The sequence below is a fragment of the Urocitellus parryii genome (genome assembly GCF_045843805.1).
Source record: "Urocitellus parryii isolate mUroPar1 chromosome 12 unlocalized genomic scaffold, mUroPar1.hap1 SUPER_12_unloc_1, whole genome shotgun sequence".
NCBI classification, from domain to species: domain Eukaryota; kingdom Metazoa; phylum Chordata; class Mammalia; order Rodentia; family Sciuridae; genus Urocitellus; species Urocitellus parryii.
The window spans coordinates 247,051-271,805 of NW_027551758.1; the positions used below are offsets into that span (position 1 = coordinate 247,051).

The window sequence follows — 24,755 nt, forward strand, 5'->3', positions numbered from 1 at the left end:
GGAAGGAGGGCTCCACCCTTCCCCTGCACAACACAGCCACCACTGTTACTCAGCAGCAGCTGGAACACAGGCCATGGGGGCCTGGGGCAGAACAGCCTCTGGAGTCGCAGCATGACTGCTGGGTGCACGAGGCACTGAGGCTGACAGTCTTCAAGTCCTAGGTCAGGAGTAGACGTGGGAACCTGAGTGGCTTCAAAGAGGGCTGAGGCTGCTCCCGCCTAGAGGTGGGGGAGGGAGAGCTGGCCGGGAGCAGCCAGGGTCTACTCGCCCACAGGAGAGTGGGACCCCTGGAGGACTCTGCCACCGCCCTGGAGCCTTGGTCCCTGGTTGCCTGTCCCCTGGAGCCACCAGGGCGGTCCCCACGGCGCCCACCCCGCTGTCCAGGTTCTCACCTGAGGGCTTTTCCTTGGCAGAGCTGCTGTTCACAGCTGGGTGGATTTTGATTTGCAGGGTCCTGTTCAGGATGCGGTGGTCTCAGCAGTGTGGCCTGCGCCATGGACCTCAGAGGAGAAGAGGTGGCCTGACCTGCAGGCTCCCTGGAGAGGGGAGGGCGACTGAGGAGCCCAGTGTGACCTGGGGAGCAGGAGGCGGTTTAAAAGACAGACCCGCCCAGGTATTTCAGGTGTCACTGACTCTGTGTCTCCTTTTCCTGTTGCACCTGTGGATTTTGTTTTAAGTCCTCGCTTTAAAAGCCCTCTCTTGTTTCCTTCTGACCCATCATTTTAAACCATGTTCCAAGGTCACTTTTTGGTGTATGTGTGGTTCTGGGGATTGAACCCAGGTCCTTGAGCCTGTTAGGCAAGTGACCTACCTGAGCTCCATCCTCAGAGACCCTTGTAATTTTTTCCCCATTGGCCACAAGGTCTAATTGCCAAGGCTGACCTCAAATGTTCCTCTTCCTCAGCCTCCCTGGTGGCTGGCATGACAGGCATGCACCTGGGACTGTCACACTCGAGCCTGTGATGGGAACTCATGTGCATCTGTCCAGGGCTGAGCATGTTTCTGCAGAGCTGTGCTCCAGGCTCCCTGCAGGGCTGTGGAGGCTTCTGCTGCCCAGCAGCCCTGGTGCCATCGCCAGTGCTCCTCCCAGCCAAGGGCAGGCAGCTGCCCATTGCTGTAGGCTGACCTTATTTTCTTCTTATGGCACTCGTACATTCTCTGGAGTATGTTGGATGGTTTGTCCATTAGGAGTCTAACAGGTCCTCTAAAACCTTCAAATAATTAGTAAAATTCCTAAAGAGTAAGTGAGCACGCGCAGAAATTGGGCTAATGAGAAGAATGATGTTGGATGATATTTTCATGGCTTGAATATATTATCCAACATGAAGTTAGATTTTATTACTTACAAAATAATAAAATAATGAAGCAATACCATGGGCTGAGCCAAAATATATCCTCAGGATCTTAGGCATTCTGTAATAAATGTGCATCATTTGAAGGATAGAGTTGATCATCTCTGGGTAATGAAATGGAAGTAAAGGTATCAAAGCCAATGATCATCTGTTTCCAATTTTCTGTGATTTGGTTCAAGTGGTAAAGTGGTGATATTTATTAACAATGGACCAAATAGGTTCATAATTGTTTTAGAGTACAGTTAGATGCCTTTACACTTTAGGCTATATGGGCACATTTGAGAACGGTTCCAGCCATTCTCTCATCCTTTGGGTCATTCCCCTCCTATGTCCTGTGAGACATTTTCTATGTGAGGCTTTAAGAAGAAGTAGAGAATATTCTGTAAAGAAAACCTTGTGATCTGTGCATTATAAAATTGAATGGGTTCCTTCAGAAATCAGAATTTTTATTGAAAGATATTTGCATGAGCCAAATAAAACCTATTTCTAGGCGTCCTGGTGAAGACAAGGTTTTATCTTTATATGTCTCATTGTTTCTGCCTTGCGACCAGCTCGAGCTTCATGAAAGAAGGTTCAGTTCATAAGAAATTGCTAGTGAGTTTTCAATTAAAGAGACAAGACTCTCATTACCTTTCACACAGCTCTGCGTCGGCTTCTCCTAGCTCCCACTTCTAGCCACCTAATGTGGTGGCGAGGTTTACACAAGAGACTAGGGAGAGAGGGAGGGCACGCAGGGAGTGAGCTTTTACTGGGGAATAAAAAATTCAAGGGAAAATCCCATCCAGTGAAGGTTAAGGGGGGCAGCATCCCAAGGTCAAGGACAACGATTGGGTCTTCAGGTCAGTGGCCAGGCACGCCTCTGCATGGACAAGCCCTCGGACCTGGGAAAGGGTGGGGAATGGCTCTGACACAACTGTGTTTGAGCGCCTCTCACCCAGCCAGGGAGGTAAGTCAAATCACGTGCGAGGATGGCCTCCCACAATTGTCTGTTTTTGTTTTTTTTTTCTTGTTGTTGTTGTTAAAATGAAATTCATAAGATGGCAGACCATTTTTTCAGATGTGTAACTAGTTGCCCACCTTTAAATGGTAGACATTTTGTACCTGAAAACTGCCTGTCGGCACCTTTTTGAACAGCCAGTCTGGGCTCAGGAGCCCAAATACCAATATTAGCTGGAATATGTTCTTCAGTTTGGCCTATTTGCCAGTATCCCCTGAGGTTATCTGTTCAATGAGCTTCGTTACTTCTGCTCCCTCACTGGCTTTCATAGAAACCACATACTGTCTATGAGTCAGGGACACCAATCCCACAACATTGTGTTCTTTGAGTATCCAAAGTCCCACTTTTCACTTCACCATGTCTGACATAGACAGTAATATTTATCAGCAAATGTGAGATTTTCAAAGATCCAATTCTATGTGCTCCTTTCTAAAAGAGCATTAGGCAGGGCTAGAGCATACATAAATATTAAGTAAAGGCCATAGTTTTAAAATGGCATCCATTGAATAATTGACACATGTCTGAGATACTTTTTATTTTGGAGGAGGTATTTTTTAATAGGGAATTCCAACAGCTACATAATAGTGAAAGGAGAAGTCTTGCATCCATTTTATTCTTTGTTTCTTATGATTTTTATCAGTAAGGATAAGATACTTCCTTGTTCCAATGCAGATGTTGCCCACTTCTGTAAATGGATGTGGGGTGTCACCTGCTACTGGCATGTCTGCATGTTGTGCTTGACACTAATATCGTACTTGGTAGGTGGCAGAAAGTCAATACTGAAGTTAAGCTCTTGTGTTGTAGCAGCAGAGCTGAAGATCCTTGGTGTGCCACCTTCTGCAATCCATGCTGCTCTGTTGGAGTCCTTTAATGACTTCCTGGTGGTGAGCATCATGGTCTCCTGGTCTTTGAGAATGGCCAAGCATTGCTCTGTGAATGTGGAAGAGAGTCATGTGGAAGGCTACAGGGAGGAGGGATCATTGAACATGTACTCTAATCCATATGCCTGTTTAATGACCTGTTTTTTCTTCTTGGGTTTTAAGGGAGACACTGCCCTAAAACACTTCTGTGCAGCTGGGAATGCAGGCTTCTGCTTCACCTTGCAGGAAGCATTAACGAATCCTTTCCAGAAGACATGAGAAGAGAGAAGTGAGCCTCTGGTATCATGCAGGTTCCTTGCATTGCCCATGGGCTAGAAGAGAGAAGAGTTGCTTCATGAGACTTGATCCCCTTTTTCCTGAAAAGTTCCACACAGAGGTGAGTCCCCAGCATGTTTAGAAATCATTTCAGACACCTTTCTGGACGGAATTGAATCAGAGTCCCTGATGATGTGGAAGAGCTAAAGATGGGTTTGCTATGAATTTTCTATTTCATTCATCAGGGCCTGAGTCAAGTCAGTCATTGTGCTGTCAACACATGAGCTGCTGGTCAAATGTGAGGAAGTGGTCTTGCTTTATGAAAACACCACCCTGATTCAGTGAGCCAGAGGCAGCCTGCAGTCCCTGTTTTCCTGTAAAGGCAGATTGCTGTGGATGGCCTCTGGCCTCGTCATGCAGCCCTGCTCAGAGTAGGGGATTGAGGGACCAGGCAGATCCCTAGTTCCTTTTGACCTTTATTGCCATTGGGCCACCCCAGGGTCCTTGGAATCTACCTGGTCTTCTGGCCTGGGTCAGGGGATGTGAGGTTTGGAATCCCCCTCTGTGGCAGGATCCCAAGCCCCCCCAGCCACTTGAGGACAGGCACAGCCTTCCCTAATTGTGTTAGAGTTGGAGACTTCTCCCACCCATCCTCATCCATGCTCATCCCACATTTTGTAGCTTGACACCTGAGGACCTTTATTCATTGACTTAGTTGTTAGTGATGATGGTTACTAAGACTAAGTGACTCTTTCAAGTCACATCACTTGCATGGTAGGGCTAGAGCATGGATCTTCCTAATTGATTTCATGGGACTCTCTCATGGAAACTGTGACTGCCTCCTAAACACACACTCTACATTTGGAGTGTCAAAATTCTTGGCACTGCCTCCTTGGCAAGTGTATCTTGTCTTCTACGTGGGAATTTCACAAATATTTTCCTTTGGTTTGTGGAGGTCATGCAGAAGGGATTTCATTTGAAATAGCCCAAACAAGAAATACCAGTTGTCTTTTTCGCACATGGATGTGTGTAGTGAACATCCCTTTCTGTGTGCTTGCATGAGTTGCTCCTTTGAATTTGTTGAAGAATGGTTGGCTGGGGAGCAAGGTAACGAGAGATGGATATCAATGCTTGTCCAGTATTCTGAAGTGAAGAATGTATTGAGGATGTGAAGGCTTTTCTAGCCAGTTCCTATGGCTCAGTCAGGGATCAGTCAGAGGATTCTGTCTGGTAGACTCTTTGGAACATATGTCAAAGTGGCCTGGTCTTACCCTGTCCAGGACTGAATGCTGAGCTTGAGTGGGAGCTTCTTATCAGTTCAAGTACTTCCATGAGTCTGTCCTCTGTTCTCTTTGTTTTTTTTTTTTTTTTTCAGTTTTCAGTGGACATATCTTTATTTTATTTTATTTTATATGGTGCTGAGGATCGAACCCACTGACTCGCGCATGCCAGTCGAACACGTTACCACTTGAGCCACATCCCCAGCCCCCTCTGTTCTCTTTTTTCCGAGCAGTTTCTAACAGGAAAGGAGAACAAACATTGAAAGTACAGTGATTGATTATGTATACCAATGTTATTTGAATCAACTTTGTATAATTCAAAATTAACTTTTTGCTAGTAAAATTTCATATGTTGAGGAAATAATGAAAATATTGGGGTTGGGGGATGAGGATGGGCAAATCAAATATTTTTGAGCACCAAGACCTGTTTTTTTTTTTTTTTTTTTTTTAAACTTAAATCATAAACTGCCTGAGGACCACAGCAAGTAGATATTTCCAGAGACAGTGGGAAGGTAGTAGCACATGAGGAAGGGAAGAGCTCTCAGGATGGGAAGAGGGGGCCGCTTCAGGACTCACCGGGCAAGGCACGAGGCTGCTGGCCATGGTACATGCCTGGGCCCACTGAGTGGGGAAGATCCATGCTCTGTGTCCCTCCACCCTCCTCTGTAGCTTGTGTTGGCAGCAGATCAGGGAATTGGGGTCAGAAGTGCTCCCAGTAATATAGGCACCAGCCCCCAGAGTGTGTTCCTAGCCCTTTCCCCACCTGGCCTGACTTGGTGCTTGTGTTGATGCATGGCTGAAACCCTACAGTCATCAGAGTGTGTCTGCGGTCCAGATCCACCCTGCATGGCCAACATGCTCAGACCTTCGGCTGGGTCCTAGGCCTGCTACAACCAAACTCTGTCAACTGGGTGGCCAACAACAGAGGAAGGGCCTTCCCTCAAGCTCCAGGGGCTCAACACACAAGGTGTTGGGCGGTCTCACTGCCAAAACACCTCACAGGTTCCTAGGGGACTGTCCCCCCAACTCTCCCAGCCCTTGCCCACTCTCCTATTGCTGCCCACGATCTGTGGTTCCCATATGGGCATCCCGCCCTGGCTCCAACCTCACATAGCTGGTATCCCCAAGTCTCCCTGGTCTCTGGGTCCAGACTCTCCTCTTCCTACAAGAATATCAGATATTGGATTTGGTCCCAGTTGATGCTGTGTTCCATCATGTGAGCTCTTAGCTTCATCACTGTGCAAAGACTCTTTTCCCACACAAGTTCGCACGACTTTTGGCTGGCTTAAGAATTTTCAGGCGACACTTTTCTAATGAGTACACTTTCCTTCCTTCCGATCTCCCCCCAGTGAGCATTCCTCGCACCCTTGTCCTAGTTCCTTTATGGCAGTTTCCCTCCTTATGGCTGAGAGGACCTAGTGACCCCTGGATTCACACGTCCTCCTTAATCACCAACACACTGCAGAATTCTCCAAAGGGCCATATATGCTCCTGGAAGTTGGTGTTGGAAATAGTTCTCCATCCATTAATCACTCCCTCACTCACTAATGTCCTTGTGTCCTTGAGAAAGGCTCTCCCTTTCCTGGTTTTCCTGAATAGAAATCCTCTTGCCTCTTGGGTGAATAGGGTTATGGGTTGTGCAGAGGGTGTTGGTCCACTGAGCATCTTAGAGACTGTCCTTTATGGAGCCTAATGATCCTCACTGGGGAATGAGGCCAGGGTCCTAACTGTGGTTAGTGTGAGGACACCCTGGGTTCAGAGAGGGAAAGAAGGACGAGGGAAACTCAGATGTCCCTTCATGGCCCCTGGAGTTAGAGGACTTACCCCTTTGCACCTGGGATCAGGAGACCTCATTTCCTCAAGGACACGCACACTCAGACATTAATCTTGAGTGTGGGTTCCTTTCTGGGGTCCAGGGCTGTTGTTAGCCACCAGGAATGACAGTGCTCTCCATGCTGAGTGGAGCCATTTTTGCCAGGAAAGAGCCCGTGGTCACGCCTTGTGCAAAGCATCCCGCGCCAGGGGCTCCCATCCCTACATTCCTGTCCTGAAAGGAAACCACTCAGAGGCAAGGTGGGTCCAACCACCTCCCATGTGTTCACTCATCACTGTGTTCCAGCATCACCCCAGTTAACAGTCCTGATGGGATTGGATGTGGCTCAGAGTGTCACCCTCATGAGCTCTACCCTGCCACAGCTGCAGTTCTGCAGTGGGAGAAACTCAAAACCTCAAAACACATGCACATGAAAGAAAAGAGCAAGAGCCAGAGCCCAAACAGGCCAGGTGTGGCAAAGACAGCTGGAGTGCCTAGGTTGGGACTCAGAATTCTGTCAGTGGGGTGGCATTGCTGCTGGCACCAGCATGATAACCGAGAGCCAGCCCTGCTCATTTTGGGGAGCAGTGTGTTGGGGAAGGCAGCAGAAATTGAGAGGCAGGATTGAGTTTGGCCCTAGGAGGAGGTTGGGTAAGAGGCCAGTGTGGGTTGGAGGGCCTGGGCAGATAGAGAGAGGCCAGGGCACACCCCAAAGCCTGGAGACTGCACTGGATGTCCAGGGTTGTGAAACACCCTCCCCTCTTACTCACAACTGAGAGCAAGGGGCATTGATGAGTTCAGTTTGTGTGCGGCTGCATCCAAGGTGGCTCGGCTAGGCACCTCTGTTTCCTTGACTCAGGAGGCTGGGAGTCCAGGCTCCACCGAGGCTCGGCTGGGAGGATCGGACTCTGAGTTTATGCCTGTGTTCCTGGTAGGATCCATGTTGGCTGAGCCTCAGTGTTTTTGTAATGAGAGGATGGGTGACCGTCATGTCTTTATCACAGGACACACTTGCTAAATGGATTTGTTTGCTCTGAGGAGGAAAGAGAGAGGGGGGAGTGGTGCTGGAGACAGGGATGCAGACAGGGGTCATGGACTTGGCATAACTCAGTCTTGGAGGTGATATCCCATCACCTGTACCCACTTCAATTCCCATGAATCCAGAGGCTGAGCCCCCTTGAGGTGAGGGGTGAACCGGTTCTGGGCAGCAGGATGCTGTGGTACCTCGGAGTCTCTGTGAGACCCCAACACTAGACACACTTGGCCCTTTTGAAATCTTAGGAGAAGCCTTGGGAAGTTGTATGGCAGAGGGGAGCAGCCTCTGCATCTCAGTCCCCTCCAACTTGCCATGGTGTAGAGAGGGAACTGCAGCCACGATGGGACGGACATTGGCCATGTCCCTGTGTGGGACACAGGCCTGATTGAGTTAGGGTGCATTCTTTGTCTCTCCCCTTCTTGTGATTGTCCCATCTGTACATTTGTGCTTTAGCCACCTGTGAGTCCCATCTCTGGTTTCAGAGAGAATAGAGGGTGTTAGGGGCCAATAGACACAATAAACCCTAGAGATTAGATGCTACCCTACTTTCCAGAAAAGACTGGGCACACCATGAGTTGCACAATGATGGGACCAGGGTCCAAAAGCTGCTGAGAGGGAAGGACTGGTTGTGAATGCATTTTTGAAGGCTCCAAGCTGGAACTCTAGTGGCACCAAGCAGGGCAGATGCTGGTGGGGATGTTTGGGTAGTTGTTGGTGAACACCTGCGCACCTGAGATGGGTAGGCATGGAGGAGAAATCAGCAGCCCATAGGGCTTTTGAAAGTGGTCTTATGTGAAAAGAGGCTCAGGTATGGGCACAGGAAATGACATCATTGCCTTGACAATGGATCAAACAGAACATGGAACCCTGGTATCCAGGCACCCACTTCACTGACCAAGCCATCCGAGCTCACTTGGTTGGAGCCACTGGAGGGAGAAGGATGTTCTCCTGTGGTTGCAGACAATGCCGAGCCTCAGGCTCCCAGGAATCTCAGGGGGGCCAACTAGCCCTTTTGTGGATACACTGGGTGAGGCTTCATCTTAGACGCCAGAGGCTCTGGCGATTGTCGCAGAGGAGCTCAAGAGTAACAGTGAGTAGCACAGGGCAGGTGAGCCCAGCAGGCCCTCTAGTCTGATCCCTGATGAATGGCCCAGGACTCCTATTCTGACTCTGTGTGTGTGTGTGTGTGTGTGTGTGTGTGTGTGTGTGTGTGTGTGTGTGTGTGTGTGTTTGTACTGATGGGAACTGTCCCATTGTGCTTTGACTCTAGTGTATTGGCACAAGTCATTTTTCTGTTTGTCACCATTTCCATTTTGAACCCACCATTCTTGGTCCCAACCCAGGGTGAAAATGATCAGAACACGGAGGAGCCCTTCAGGGTTCAGAGCCTTGAACCTTACAGGCAGGACCAGCTTAGGAATGAGCTCCTGCCTGTCATTTGTGGGAGGAACCTACAGTTCAGCAGCAACATGGGGTTAATCTCCTGGGATTTCATCCCCACCCAGCAGGTGCTGGATCTCTTGTTCCCAAGGTAAGCACCAGACCACCAAGCCCAAGTGTGTAGCCCCCTCATGCCTCTGTCTTGGGGCTGCCATGTGCCTCTCAGGGACCCAAAGGTTTGTGATACCTAATGAGATAGAGGACCACACTCATAGTGGAATGTCAGCCCCGAATGGTACGAGTCCTGGAGGTGCCTGCCACAGCCTTGCAAGGGCAGTGAACTTCCCCTCTCAGGCAGAGAAACCATCCTGACTCCAGCTGATCCACAGAGGTCCGTGGAGCAGTCCCCACACACTGGGCACCACAGCTCAATGGTGTGCACTGAGCTCATTCCCAGGTGGACTCAGTGAGGCCAGGTGGTCTTTCTGGTGTGATGTTGGCTTTGTGAAGAACGTAGATCTGTGCCAGAGGCGTCTCAAAACTCGGGCCTTGGGAAAAGCACTTTTGGGTTAATAAAGACATGTTAGTTTCCATAGTGGGACAGAGCGTCCTAGCTGGGACATAGCTGGACAGGGGCTTTGGACATGGCAGCTCCCACACCCAGAGATATGTGGGAATCAGCAGTTTGGGCTCATTCACTGGTGAACATGGAGAAAGCACCCACTGTGTGAAGACACGTTTCCAGTCACGTTTCATAATTCAGTGAAAAATGGGGTGCAAATGATTGCCATTGTGTCCCTTTTCATGGGGTCAGCCTAAACCGCAGGTGCCATGAGTACATATCCTCCATGTGACTGCATCCCTGACTCCATGAGGCATAACTGCACGTTGTCCTCTTCAGTGACTATGGTGGACCCTTGGACCAACTTCAACATGAAATGGGCTTGGGGTCAAGAGGGTGGGCTCCTGTTTCCAGAATAGGGACCTGCAAGGTGATCTGACTTGGGAAGGCTGAGGAAAGACTGCTGTCCCCAATTCAGTTTTCTGCCTGCAGTGTAAGGTGTGGGGCTTCAACAGTAGGAGGGGTAAGGCGGGGAGTTGTAGGTGGAGTCAGGGTCCTCTGGGGAAGGCCCTGGGATAATGGATCCCCCCACACCACACCTCCCTGTCCTCCCCCAGGGCCACAGAGATGTGGTCTGCACTCATGGGAAAAGAGAGGTCCACCGCTACTCAGGGGAACTCAGTGAGAGCTCACAGAGAATGAGGTAGCATTGCAGCCCACGCCAGGGGAGGAGGTGTCTCTTGAGCCCCGAGAAGAGTGGGCAGGAGGACAGACACTCCCAGAAGGTGCATTCCAGGTTGGAGAGCATGTAGCCAAGAGGAAGAAGAGTGTCAGGCCTGCCCAGAGGAGGGGAGAGCTGGTCAAACCATGGATCTAGCGCTCCTTCGTTGAAGGTTCTTTGCCTGTAGCGACCTGTCCTGACCCTGCCTGTACAGCCACTGTGTCTTGCCTGAGGTGGACTGGTGTGTTCAGAACCAGGGACGGTTCAGGAGGGTAGGGTCAGAGGTTTGCTCTGGAGGCCGTGGCGAAGGCAAGGCCAGGGTTTTGCTGACTCCACACCTGCCTCCCCACAGTGCCTCATCTTCCTTCCTGGGGACCTGGGTGAACTTCTACTCCGAGGCTTCCCATCAGCCTCCAGGCTCTCTGAGTCTGCAGCAGCTGCTGCCGTACATGTGGCTCCTCCTGAGTGGCTTTAACCTGGAGCACCAAGCACACCACCTGCTGGCCCAGGTTGAAGATGGCAGATCAAGCCAGGCAGAGCCTGAGAGCCAGGCGGACCGGGGTGAGTACCTAAGTACCTCAACACACCTCCAAACCATACCCCTCCAATTAGTGTAGCCCTGTATGAGTAGATGAGTCCACTGTCAAGGTGGAGGCACCCACCATCAAGTGCTTTTCCCCAAACCCACCTGTGATCATTGCTGCAGTGGGGAGAAAACCTTCAACACATGGGTCTTTGGGGACCAATCCAGATACAAAGTCTAGCTGTTTCTCTTTGATGGGTCCAACGTGAACTAAGAGGTACTGGGGTACAAGGGGCTATTTCCTTGAAAGGTGTTCCTGTAGTGGACCTCCTGTGCATAGAGGGTCCTCAGGGATTAATCAGTGGGGAGTCTTTGGTGGAACAGAAGCTGGATTCGGGGGCTCTCAGGTCTGTGTGTGAGACCTGAGCTGGCAGAGGCTCTCAGTTGTGGGGGATGTTGGGTAGTGTATTCCTTGAGTGTCACCTACCACGCCTCTGCCCCTGCCTTTCCAGAGCTGAGGGTCCCTGCTGATGCGACAGTATATCACGGCCTGATTGGAGGAGTGCATTATGACTTTCTTCTTAGGGAAACAGATGCCAGCAAGTCGTTGAAGGTCAAACCAAAGGAGGTAAACAGCCACCTTCTTCAGTCTTTACTCCTGGTGCCACTCCACATCCTCCAAGGGGACAAGAACCTCAGGTTCTGGATGGATGTTGTAGAATGCCCACAGAGCCAACTGCCAGGCTGGGTGGGGTGCAGTTGCTGGGCTTTGCTGATGTTGTCATCCCCCACAGTTCTTGGAACCTTCTGTGGCAGTGGCATCCAGGACCCCAGCAGCTGTGAGCAGCAGCTCTGCAGTGGCTGCAGGATCATTGCCCCAGGCCACCCAAAGCAATGAGTGCTGCATGAGAAAAGTCACCAGTAGCAGCTCCTCACTGCTTCACTCCAGCGAGCAGGTGGAAGACAGCCGCGTTGTTCACGTCCTCCTAGAGGGACAGAGCCTGAGGGAGACAAAGCGCATCCCGGTAAGCCCGACAGCAGGGCTGCCTCCTGGGTGTCCACACAGTGGAAGGCAGGAGACACAGCCAACCCCAGGGCTATGGTGGGAAATAAAGAAGAGAGAGGTCCGTCTTAAGGGCTTGACCTGAGGAGGGAGAGCATCAGCATGCCCAGCTTCAGTGGTGAGTGGGCCTGTGTATTGTGGGTTTTGCAGGCCATAAGTGCAGACGGAAGTGCTGTGGACAGATGAAGGCAGAGATATGTCCAGGGTGCAGGCTGCAGTGCCTAGAACTTGGTATTCTCAATGAGTGAAGTTGGAGCAGAGGAGGTGGCAGTGACTTGTCACATGTGTAGGAGGGGATGTGTTCCTGGTGGCAGGGAAGAGAACCTCCTTAGCATGACTAGGTGTAGGAATTTGGGGTCGGGATCACCTGGGGGGTCATGCCAAAGCTTCGGAATGTTAGGCTTTGCATGTATGTAAATACGGAGCTAAAGGGGTTCTTGGCAGAATTTCTATGGATGTGCAGTAGACACGCTAATGCTGCAGGTGTCCAGCTGCAGAGGAGACATGTTCAGTGACTGCCAGTGCTGAGTCAAGTACATCATTACAACCAGACCCGCACCGAGCTTCCAGAGGCCAGGGCCTCTCAAAGCTATCATGAAGCACTCAAGTGCACACTCTTGTATCTGAGTCTGTTTTGTGTCATGGCAGTCAGGACCCAAATTTTCAGTGCATCTGCCTCTTCCACCCACAAAGGCAGCCTGCATCCCAGATCACACTTGGTGCGCAGATCCCTGGCCCATTGCTCTCATCTCAGTGAGATGAGAGTGTGTCTGTGCATAGGCAGTTTGGTCCTTTGACATGAGTGGAATGTGGCTCCCCAGGGGGAGGGGAGATGGCAGGTACAGGCAGATATTTGTACCAGGATTGTTCTAGTAGCACATTGCAAGAACCCAGGTGGTATATGGAGGACACACTCAGGTAGCAGGATAACAAGATTGTGCCCTTGTATGTGTAGCTGAGATTTCTCCTGAATGTTTGACCACAGTCTTCTGGGTAGCTCTTCTAAAAGCCATTCTCTGATGACATTTGTCCCACCCTGATCCAGGTGACCTTTCAGGAGACGGTGACAAGCCTCATCCGCAGGGCCTTGGACCAAAATTTGTTGCAGCATGAGGATGTGGACAACTTTGAGCTGCTGTATATGATGTCTGAGGATGAGAGTAAGTAGGACAATCAGACAGTGGGGAGACATGATCCACAGTGGGCTCAGGATAACTGACAGCCAAGAGAAAGTGGGCCTTGGCCCCAAAATACCAAAGTGTGATGGGCCTGGCGGAGACTCTCAGGGGTTGTGGGTGTTTTGTGGTATAATCCTTGAGTGCCACCTAACAATTCTCTCCACTTCGCTCTGCAGAAATCAAGGTCTCTGACCACGCACTCGTGTGTCTGTCCATGAATCTGGGAATACAATATTTCATCGTGAGGAAACGCCCCCAGGTCAAGGGAAAGGAGGTAAACACCTACCTTATTCAAGCTGTGCATGTGCTGCCATTCCACTCCGACCTGAGGAAATAAGAAGCCTCAGCACCTGGACATATTTGCTGGAAGCCCATAGAGCCAACTGACAGTCTGGGGTGGCTTTCTGTTTCTGGGTTTGCTGATGTTCCATCCCCCACAGTTCTCAGAATCAACCTGCAAGTCCTCCAGGCCGCTTTCCCACAAGCAGGTGGGAGACACCTGCTTAATTCGTGTCCACTTAGAAACACAAAGTCCAGAGATGGCCAAGAGTGTTCTGGTAAGCCTGGGAGCAGGGGTGTCCCGTGGTACTTACACCTGGATGGGGAGCAGACACTGGTCTAATACCATGGACTACTCATGCCCTCTTGAATTTGGAGCTTCTGGATGATCAGGAGGATAGATGGGAATCAAGAAGGGAGAGGTCAGTGTGAAGGGCTGGAGCTGAGATGAGCGAGTGCAGCAGCTTGTCCACTGCCATGTCTGAGGGAGTCTGTGTGTCAGGTGGCAGCATGCAGTCCAGAAGGGCAGGGACAGGTATGGGTGACAGATGAGAATAGGACAGGAACTAGGTTGCAGGTTCCCTTGTATGGGATGCTGACGTCTATGGAGGAGGACAGCAGTGTGAGGTTCTCCATGTTCCTTGAACAAGGAGCTGAGAGAGTCTCTCTGCAGAGTCGATATGGATGTGGAGCAAGCACACTAAATGTCCAGGTAACCCAATGACCACCCTTGCCGGATGAGGTGCCCTCCTACATCCCAGCCAGCACTGAGCCTCTGGAGGCCAGGAGCTCTCGTGGCTATCTTTCAGCACTCCTGTGTGTGGTCATGTTCCTGGGTCTGTTTTTGGCCCTGGCAATCCAGACCAAAGCCTCTAGGTTTCGTGCCTAGGCCATTCCCAATGCCGCCTGCATCCTCGGGCATACCTGGGATCTTGGAGGCTATTGTCCCATTCCTCCCAACTTGTGGGATGAGATTGCATCTGTATGCAGGTAGTGGGGTCCTTTCACTCCGAGAGGAGTGCAGCTCCACAAAGAGCAATGGCAGGCCCAGGAAGTCCTATGTACAAGGATTGGGCTAGTAGCCTATGGGAAGAGCCCACACGATGAGCAGGAGGTCAGCCTCAGGTAGTAGGGTCATGGATGTTGCCCTTGTATTTAGAGTGGAGGTGCCTCCAGAATGCCCCTGCCCACTGTCCTTGAGTAGTCACTTCAAGGCCCATTTCCTGAAGGCCTGAAGGCCTGTCTCCCATGCTGCTCCAGGTGACCTGCCAGGATAGGGCTCCTGTTGTCATCCGCAGCGCCCTCGACCTACACTTCCTTACTGAGGAGAATCCAGAGGATTATGAGCTGGGCCAAATCATCTCTCGCCGTCAGAGTAAGTGAGACAATCAGATGGCAGAGAGCAAGGGTCAGGATGTGGACTCAGGTCAACTCTTAGCAACAAAGAGTAGTCTCTGACCCCCAAGAACACTCCAACAGGTGTGTTGGGTTCGTGCACAAAGCCAACTGCACTTCTGCTGGTGGAAGGTCTTGAGGTCCAATAGTATACCCCAGTGGATATTGCGGCTCCCCACCAGGTGCCCTCCCCTGGACATGAACAGGCATCCAAAGCTGACATCTTTGAGGAGTGAGGAGGAAAGCCTCTCTCCAGGAGCAGTATGTTTTCATGGTCTGGGATAGGAGTGGTTTCAAAGGAACATGGGAATGCATGGGCTAAAGAGGGAACTGGCATTTTGTGGACTGAAGCAGTACTATTGAAAGCCTTCTGTGTGACCAAAAAACCACTGCCTGGGCAGAGCATTGCCAGGATTCTAGCAAGCAGTAACAGGATGAAATTGGGAAGAAAACACAGCCTGGGAGACAGCCTGAATCATCTGTTTTTGCATAAATTCCATGGTCTTACGCACCTGAGTCCACTAGGCAAGGAGTGATCACAATAGCCAGGTTGTGATCCCTAACTAAAGTCAGATGAGGGCTTCCTGAGCACTTAGCCACAGAGCTCATCTGATAATAATGCCAGCGCTTTTTTGTTGGTTGGTTGGTTGGTTTTTGTGAGCCAAACACCACAGCAGCCATTATCCCAGCCTATGTACCCTGAAGACCACCATCCCTATGAGTTCTAGGATCACTTGTCTCCTATCTTAACCTACTGTTAGGTTAGTAGAGTCTATGGAAGAGGAAGTCTGTCTGGGGCCTTGGTAGCCTAAGAAATTCATAGCAGAGATCTCCACATCCAACCCAGAAGGGATGGAGAACAGGCTCTAGGTTAGAGGAGGGCGACAGGAAACACATGTTCAGAGGAAGGAGAAGCGGCTGTTGTATTCCCCCACTCGGGGTCATGGCACCACTGGGCCATACACCATGTTGGAGGGAAGCAGTCCCTTTGCTGGTCTTTGGAACCATTGTTCTCAGTAGGGCAGTATTTGGAATGTGGCCTCCATTCTCAGAAGCCTGGTTCACATGGAGGCGGGCTCCACCAACGCAGAAGCATGGCTCTAACGTGGTATCCGTGCTGGTCAGCCTGTCCTCACTGAGGAGGAATCCTAGGCCTTTTCTCTGGGTTTCATAGCTTTCTCTTTGGTTGTGCACTGAGGCTGTCCATAAAGCTCTAGTGTGTGGCAGTGGAGAGCTCCTCAGCCCTTGCCACAAAGGCATAGACTGGGAGAGAGAGAACGAGGCTGGCAGAGAGGGAGAGAGAGAAAGATGGAGAGGGAGGACCTCTACTTGGAGAATGAGGATTCAGTGGAGCCAACAGGAACAAGGTACTGTTGCCCAGGGCACAACCCTGTTTAGGTCTTCCTCCAACCATGCTCAACCTTTCTTCCAGTCCCTCCCACCCCCCAGTAGTGTATTCATCTTGAATGAGAATTTCATGTTGACATCAGAGCACTCACCATCCAATGCTTCCCTCCAAACCCACCTATGAAGATGGCTCATGTGGGGACTGAATCTTCGGCACAGGAGCCTTTTGTGGGAGATTTCAGATGCAAACCCTAGTGGTGTGCTTTGGCAGATGCAAGAGGACCTGAGATATTCTGGAGTCCAAAGCCTTTGGTAGGAACAGACATTAGGTCTGTTGAAGTGCTCTGCCTAGTTCTTCCTCAGGGAGGACTGTGGAGGCTGTCTTTGTTGGTATTGGTGCTGAATTGGAGAGCTCTCAGGTGTGTGGCTCTGGCCTTTTCTGGCACAGGCTCTCAGATGTTGGCGTGTCCTAGGGAGCACCACCTCCTGAGTGCCACCTTCTTTTTGTACACCCCTCTCTCCCCAGAGCTGAGGATTCCAGCAGAGGCCAACGTATTTTATGCCAAGAATCCTCACAAAAAATCCAACTTTGTGCTGAGGAAAAGGAGCCTCTCCCAAAAGAATGATGGGTGGATCGAGCCTCAACCTCCCTCTCGTCCTGGAAAGAAGGCTCCTGCCCTCCTGAGGATGCTTGCAAAACCATTCTGCTGCTGTGTGCCTGGGCGGGGCTGAGGCAGCCCAGGAATATTTACATTGATTACTATTTTCTTCAAAGTTTGAATCTATAGTTTGCCATTGTCCTTGACCTTGTTTAGTAACACAGTTGTTACTCTATCCTGTATTTGTTGTTTCCATTAATATATTATTATTTTAAAATATATATGTTTTTGTTACCTGATCTACTGTGATGATTTGAGTATACTAAATGTAGCAGTGATTCCTAAAGGACACATCCAAACCAACAGGAAGGAATGTTTCATTCTATCAGCAAGAACTTTGGTTTTTAGGAGTTTGGCAGATGGCATTATCTGAGTCAGTTTTCCAATGGGGGCAATGAAGTATCAGCTATGATGGTACAAACACAAACAAAGACACACAAACACACACAAGAGCACACACACTCACTGAGAGATAGATAGACAGATGGAGTTGGTCTCTGCTGAAATACTTTGGAGACATGGTTCTGATTTCTCCCCTTTTGGAGTATTTTCAATTGCACAAGGTGCCTTGCAAATGAACCCATGTCTGAGGAAGACATGCATGTGTACTTCACATGCCACTTTTCACATAGCAGGAAGGTCATGTAATATTTTTCATGCAGCTGTCTTTTGACTGTGAACCATCCCATGAGGTCAGCTGTGGAATTTTCAACTTGTAGCATCACAATGGGGATCCACTCTTTGGATTTGGGGATATTTCCGATTTTCTTGATTCAGATTGGAATGATATATATATTAGTTTTTGATGAAAATTCTGCATTTGATGGTAATGAATGTCGTGCATCTAGGAATCTGTAGAGTGCAGACAATGAATGGATGCCTACTGTTGTCTGGACTGGTCTGAAAAGTCCTGTAGCATCTGAGCATGTGTGAGGGCTGTACAGGTCTTGCAAAAAGTCCAGGTCAGATGATCCTGCACAAAGCTGAACTCCTAGTGGTCTCCACAACAGTGTAAGGGCCAAGGAGAAACACACTTCCACACAGAAGTTGGGAAGCTACCTTATGAAGGTGATCATAGATACGGGATTATTAATATATCCAGGTTGGCATCTATTATTTTTTTAGCTTTTGACTTTCGCAGCTGTGGGCATCTTGACAACCATCAACTCCCTGTAAGCACAGACAACTCTATAAGAACCTGAGGATAAATTTCCCTGTGCATGTCCCCTTGTGAAACTGCTTAAGCACCGCCTGGTTTACACACAGGTGGAATTTCTAGGTCAAAGTGTGCATGTTTACTTCTTTGACTAAGCACTGCCAGGTGGCTCTTCTGCATATCTCTACCTGTGGCCAGGATTGTATTATCTAGCTTTCTAACTTTTGCATGTTGAGTAGATACATAGTGGGAGCACACTGTTTTTGTTGGTATTTTTCTTGGTATCTATTCTGATGCTTTTCACTGGGGGATTTTTTCCTGTGAAAATGGGCTTCCTCTACTTGACCTTATTTTCTTCTTTTAAAAATTTTTTCAATGTGACTTTTTAATTTTAGTTTTATTAAAGACATTGCCCCTTGCTTGCATAGTCTATATCTAAAGCACTAGTCCTTGCTCCAAGGCCCAGCTTGCTCTCAGCTGCCCCAGGAGGGGAACAGTCTTTGGCGGTAGACAAGAGACACCCCTGCAGGGGGCACAAGTGCTTTGGCCCTCTGGTGTCTTGCCAGCAGTGCTTCCCATGCTCACAGAGGGTTTCAGACACTGAGTCAATGGTCCAGGTGGTCTTTTGTTCAGTCTGATCTCAAATTGAGCTCCTCTGAGAGGTCATATTGAAGTCCTTGTGTGTACCTGATCCATCATTTTAAACAATATTCCAAGTTCACTTTTTGTGTGTACGTGGGTTCTGGGGATTGAACCCAGGGCCTTGAGCCTGTGAGGCAAGTGACCTACCTGAGCTACACCCTCAGAGACCCCTGTAAAAGTATTTCCCCTTTGCCTCGGGGTCTAAGTTGCCAAGGCTGACCTCAAACGTTCCTCTTGCCTCAGCCTCCCTGGTGGCTGGCATGACAGGCATGCACCTGGGACTGTCACACTCGAGCCTGTGATGGGAACTCATGTGCATCTGTCCAGGGCTGAGCATGGTTAGGCAGAGCTGTGCTCCAGGCTCCCTGCAGGGCTGTGGAGGCTTCTGCTGCCCAGCAGCCCTGGTGCCATGGCCAGGGCTCCTCCCAGCCGAGGGCAGGCAGCTGCCCATTGCTGTAGGCTGACCTTATTTTCTTCTTATGGCACTCGTCCGTTCTCTGGAGTATGTTGTATGGTTTGTCCATTAGGAGTCTAACAGGACCTCTAGAACCTTCAAACAATTAGTAAAATTCCTAAAGAGTAAGTGAGCACGCGCAGAAATTGGGCTAATATTTTGGGAAGAACAATGTTGGATGATATATTCATGGCTTGAATATATCATCCAACATGAAGTTATATTTTATTACTTACAAAATAATAAAATAATGAAGCAATACCATGGGCTGAGCTAAAATAGATCCTTAGGATCTTAGGCATTCTGTAATAAATCTGTGTCACTTGAAGTATAGAGTTGATCGACTCTGAGTAATGAAACAGAAGTAAAGGTATCAAAGCAAATGATCATCTGTTTCCAATTTTCTGTGATTTGGTTCAAGTGGTAAAGTGGTGATATTTATTAATAATGGATCAAATAGGTTCATAATTGTTTTAGAGTACAATTAGATGCCTTCAAACTTTAGGCTACATGGGCACATTTGAGAACGGTTCCAGCCATTCTCTCATCCTTTGGGTCATTCCCCTCCTATGTCCTGTGAGACATTTTCTATGTGAGGCTTTAAGAAGAAGAAGAGAATATTCTGTAAAGAAAACCTTGTGATCTGTGCAGTATGAAGTTGAATGGATTCATTCAGAAATCAGAAATTCTATTGAAAGATATTTATTTGCATGAGCCAAATAAAACCTATTTTTAGGCATCCTGGTGAAGACAAGGTTTTATCTTTATGTCTCATTTTCTATGTTTTGTTGTTGTTGTTGTTGTTAGAATGAAATTCATATGTTGCCAGACCATTCTATCAGATGTGTAACTAGATGCCATTTAAATTACCCACTTTTACATGGTAGACAGTTTTTAATGAACACTGCCTGTCTGCACCTTTTTTAAAAACAGGACTGGGATCAGAAGCCCAAATACCAATGGTTAGCTGGAACATATTTTTCATTTGGCCTATCTGTCAGTATTCCCTGAGGTCATCTGTGCAATCAGCTTCGTTACTCCTGCTCCCTCACTGGATTTCATAGAAACCATATGCTATGTATGAATCAGGGACACCAATCCCACAACATAGCATTCTTGGAATATCCAAAGTCCCACTTTTCACTTCGCCATGCCTGAGATCAGCAGTAATATTTATCAGCAAATGTGAGATTTTCAAAGATCCAATTCTATGTGCTCCTTTCTCATAGAGCCTTAGGCAGGGATATAGCATACATAAATATTAAGTAAAGTCCATAGTTTTTAAAATGTCATCCATTGAATAGTTGACACATGTCTGAGATACTTTTTATTTTGGAGGAGGTATTATTTAATAGGGAATTCCAACAGCTACCTAATAGTGAAATGAGAAGTCTTGCATCCATTTTATTTTGTTTCTGATGATTTTTATGAGTAAGGGTAAGATACTTCCTTGTTCTGATGCAGATGTTGCCCACTTTTGTGAATGGATGCGGGGTGTCACCTACTACTTGCATATCTGCATATTGGGCTTGACACTGCTATCGTACTTGGTAGTTGGCAAAAAGTCAATACTGAAGTTAAGCTCTTGTGTTCTAGCAGCAGAGCTGAAGATCCTTGATGTGCCACCTTCTGCAATCCATGCTGCTCTCTTCATGTTCCTTATTGACTTCCTGGTGATGAGCATCATGGTCTCCTGGTCTTGAGAATGGCCAAGCATTGCTCTGTGAATGTGGAAGATGGGCATGTGGAAGGCTCCAGGGAGGAGGGATCATTGAACATGTACTCTAATCCATGTGCCTGTTGAATGACCTGTTTTTTTATTTTTGGGTTTTAAGGGAGACACTGCCCTAAAACACTTCTGTGCAGCTGGGAATGCAGGCTTCTGCTTCACCTTGCAGGAAGCATTAACGAATCCTTTCCAGAAGACATGAGAAGAGAGAAGTGAGCCTCTGGTATCATGCAGGTTCCTTGCATTGCCCATGGGCTAGAAGAGAGAAGAGTTGCTTCATGAGACTTGATCCCCTTTTTCCTGAAAAGTTCCACACAGAGGTGAGTCCCCAGCATGTTTAGAAATCATTTCAGACACCTTTCTGGACGGAATTGAATCAGAGTCCCTGATGATGTGGAAGAGCTAAAGATGGGTTTGCTATGAATTTTCTATTTCATTCATCAGGGCCTGAGTCAAGTCAGTCATTGTGCTGTCAACACATGAGCTGCTGGTCAAATGTGAGGAAGTGGTCTTGCTTTATGAAAACACCACCCTGATTCAGTGAGCCAGAGGCAGCCTGCAGTCCCTGTTTTCCTGTAAAGGCAGATTGCTGTGGATGGCCTCTGGCCTCGTCATGCAGCCCTGCTCAGAGTAGGGGATTGAGGGACCAGGCAGATCCCTAGTTCCTTTTGACCTTTATTGCCATTGGGCCACCCCAGGGTCCTTGGAATCTACCTGGTCTTCTGGCCTGGGTCAGGGGATGTGAGGTTTGGAATCCCCCTCTGTGGCAGGATCCCAAGCCCCCCCAGCCACTTGAGGACAGGCACAGCCTTCCCTAATTGTGTTAGAGTTGGAGACTTCTCCCACCCATCCTCATCCATGCTCATCCCACATTTTGTAGCTTGACACCTGAGGACCTTTATTCATTGACTTAGTTGTTAGTGATGATGGTTACTAAGACTAAGTGACTCTTTCAAGTCACATCACTTGCATGGTAGGGCTAGAGCATGGATCTTCCTAATTGATTTCATGGGACTCTCTCATGGAAACTGTGACTGCCTCCTAAACACACACTCTACATTTGGAGTGTCAAAATTCTTGGCACTGCCTCCTTGGCAAGTGTATCTTGTCTTCTACGTGGGAATTTCACAAATATTTTCCTTTGGTTTGTGGAGGTCATGCAGAAGGGATTTCATTTGAAATAGCCCAAACAAGAAATACCAGTTGTCTTTTTCGCACATGGATGTGTGTAGTGAACATCCCTTTCTGTGTGCTTGCATGAGTTGCTCCTTTGAATTTGTTGAAGAATGGTTGGCTGGGGAGCAAGGTAACGAGAGATGGATATCAATGCTTGTCCAGTATTCTGAAGTGAAGAATGTATTGAGGATGTGAAGGCTTTTCTAGCCAGTTCCTATGGCTCAGTCAGGGATCAGTCAGAGGATTCTGTCTGGTAGACTCTTTGGAACATATGTCAAAGTGGCCTGGTCTTACCCTGTCCAGGACTGAATGCTGAGCTTGAGTGGGAGCTTCTTATCAGTTCAAGTACTTCCATGAGTCTGTCCTCTGTTCTCTTTGTTTTTTTTTTTTTTTTTCAGTTTTCAGTGGACATATCTTTATTTTATTTTATTTTATATGGTGCTGAGGATCGAACCCACTGACTCGCGCATGCCAGTCGAACACGTTACCACTTGAGCCACATCCCCAGCCCCCTCTGTTCTCTTTTTTCCGAGCAGTTTCTAACAGGAAAGGAGAACAAACATTGAAAGTACAGTGATTGATTATGTATACCAATGTTATTTGAATCAACTTTGTATAATTCAAAATTAACTTTTTGCTAGTAAAATTTCATATGTTGAGGAAATAATGAAAATATTGGGGTTGGGGGATGAGGATGGGCAAATCAAATATTTTTGAGCACCAAGACCTGTTTTTTTTTTTTTTTTTTTTTTTAACTTAAATCATAAACTGCCTGAGGACCACAGCAAGTAGATATTTCCAGAGACAGTGGGAAGGTAGTAGCACATGAGGAAGGGAAGAGCTCTCAGGATGGGAAGAGGGGGCCGCTTCAGGACTCACCGGGCAAGGCACGAGGCTGCTGGCCATGGTACATGCCTGGGCCCACTGAGTGGGGAAGATCCATGCTCTGTGTCCCTCCACCCTCCTCTGTAGCTTGTGTTGGCAGCAGATCAGGGAATTGGGGTCAGAAGTGCTCCCAGTAATATAGGCACCAGCCCCCAGAGTGTGTTCCTAGCCCTTTCCCCACCTGGCCTGACTTGGTGCTTGTGTTGATGCATGGCTGAAACCCTACAGTCATCAGAGTGTGTCTGCGGTCCAGATCCACCCTGCATGGCCAACATGCTCAGACCTTCGGCTGGGTCCTAGGCCTGCTACAACCAAACTCTGTCAACTGGGTGGCCAACAACAGAGGAAGGGCCTTCCCTCAAGCTCCAGGGGCTCAACACACAAGGTGTTGGGCGGTCTCACTGCCAAAACACCTCACAGGTTCCTAGGGGACTGTCCCCCCAACTCTCCCAGCCCTTGCCCACTCTCCTATTGCTGCCCACGATCTGTGGTTCCCATATGGGCATCCCGCCCTGGCTCCAACCTCACATAGCTGGTATCCCCAAGTCTCCCTGGTCTCTGGGTCCAGACTCTCCTCTTCCTACAAGAATATCAGATATTGGATTTGGTCCCAGTTGATGCTGTGTTCCATCATGTGAGCTCTTAGCTTCATCACTGTGCAAAGACTCTTTTCCCACACAAGTTCGCACGACTTTTGGCTGGCTTAAGAATTTTCAGGCGACACTTTTCTAATGAGTACACTTTCCTTCCTTCCGATCTCCCCCCAGTGAGCATTCCTCGCACCCTTGTCCTAGTTCCTTTATGGCAGTTTCCCTCCTTATGGCTGAGAGGACCTAGTGACCCCTGGATTCACACGTCCTCCTTAATCACCAACACACTGCAGAATTCTCCAAAGGGCCATATATGCTCCTGGAAGTTGGTGTTGGAAATAGTTCTCCATCCATTAATCACTCCCTCACTCACTAATGTCCTTGTGTCCTTGAGAAAGGCTCTCCCTTTCCTGGTTTTCCTGAATAGAAATCCTCTTGCCTCTTGGGTGAATAGGGTTATGGGTTGTGCAGAGGGTGTTGGTCCACTGAGCATCTTAGAGACTGTCCTTTATGGAGCCTAATGATCCTCACTGGGGAATGAGGCCAGGGTCCTAACTGTGGTTAGTGTGAGGACACCCTGGGTTCAGAGAGGGAAAGAAGGACGAGGGAAACTCAGATGTCCCTTCATGGCCCCTGGAGTTAGAGGACTTACCCCTTTGCACCTGGGATCAGGAGACCTCATTTCCTCAAGGACACGCACACTCAGACATTAATCTTGAGTGTGGGTTCCTTTCTGGGGTCCAGGGCTGTTGTTAGCCACCAGGAATGACAGTGCTCTCCATGCTGAGTGGAGCCATTTTTGCCAGGAAAGAGCCCGTGGTCACGCCTTGTGCAAAGCATCCCGCGCCAGGGGCTCCCATCCCTACATTCCTGTCCTGAAAGGAAACCACTCAGAGGCAAGGTGGGTCCAACCACCTCCCATGTGTTCACTCATCACTGTGTTCCAGCATCACCCCAGTTAACAGTCCTGATGGGATTGGATGTGGCTCAGAGTGTCACCCTCATGAGCTCTACCCTGCCACAGCTGCAGTTCTGCAGTGGGAGAAACTCAAAACCTCAAAACACATGCACATGAAAGAAAAGAGCAAGAGCCAGAGCCCAAACAGGCCAGGTGTGGCAAAGACAGCTGGAGTGCCTAGGTTGGGACTCAGAATTCTGTCAGTGGGGTGGCATTGCTGCTGGCACCAGCATGATAACCGAGAGCCAGCCCTGCTCATTTTGGGGAGCAGTGTGTTGGGGAAGGCAGCAGAAATTGAGAGGCAGGATTGAGTTTGGCCCTAGGAGGAGGTTGGGTAAGAGGCCAGTGTGGGTTGGAGGGCCTGGGCAGATAGAGAGAGGCCAGGGCACACCCCAAAGCCTGGAGACTGCACTGGATGTCCAGGGTTGTGAAACACCCTCCCCT

The 24,755-nt window shown here is 48.9% G+C and overlaps 2 protein-coding genes across 5 annotated transcripts in view; both read left to right on the forward strand.

The window, feature by feature from the left end:
• The window catches only part of LOC144251260 (nephrocystin-1-like), a 40,049-nt gene extending 31,029 nt beyond the window's left edge, over positions 1-9,020 (forward strand). The window contains exons 11-13 of one of the 4 annotated variants that reach the window (XM_077794281.1): positions 451-613; positions 3,393-3,606; positions 8,958-9,020. In XM_077794281.1, the coding sequence (XP_077650407.1) occupies positions 451-613; positions 3,393-3,488 (259 nt within the window). In that variant the 3' untranslated portion in view covers positions 3,489-3,606; positions 8,958-9,020. Of the gene's footprint in view, positions 1-450; positions 650-3,153; positions 3,170-3,392; positions 3,607-8,957 lie in introns of those variants that run through there. The other 3 variants (XM_077794282.1, XM_077794284.1, XM_077794283.1) reach the window with 3 other exon arrangements.
• A 1,646-nt stretch (positions 9,021-10,666) lies between these two features.
• On the forward strand, positions 10,667-13,663 carry LOC144251256 (uncharacterized). Its single transcript, XM_077794278.1, has 7 exons — positions 10,667-10,838; positions 11,313-11,428; positions 11,595-11,825; positions 12,909-13,023; positions 13,218-13,315; positions 13,482-13,598; positions 13,652-13,663. The coding sequence occupies exons 1-7, from the start codon at positions 10,727-10,729 to the stop codon at positions 13,661-13,663; spliced, it is 801 nt and encodes a 266-aa protein (XP_077650404.1). The 5' UTR covers positions 10,667-10,726.
• Positions 13,664-24,755: the final 11,092 nt, after the last annotated feature.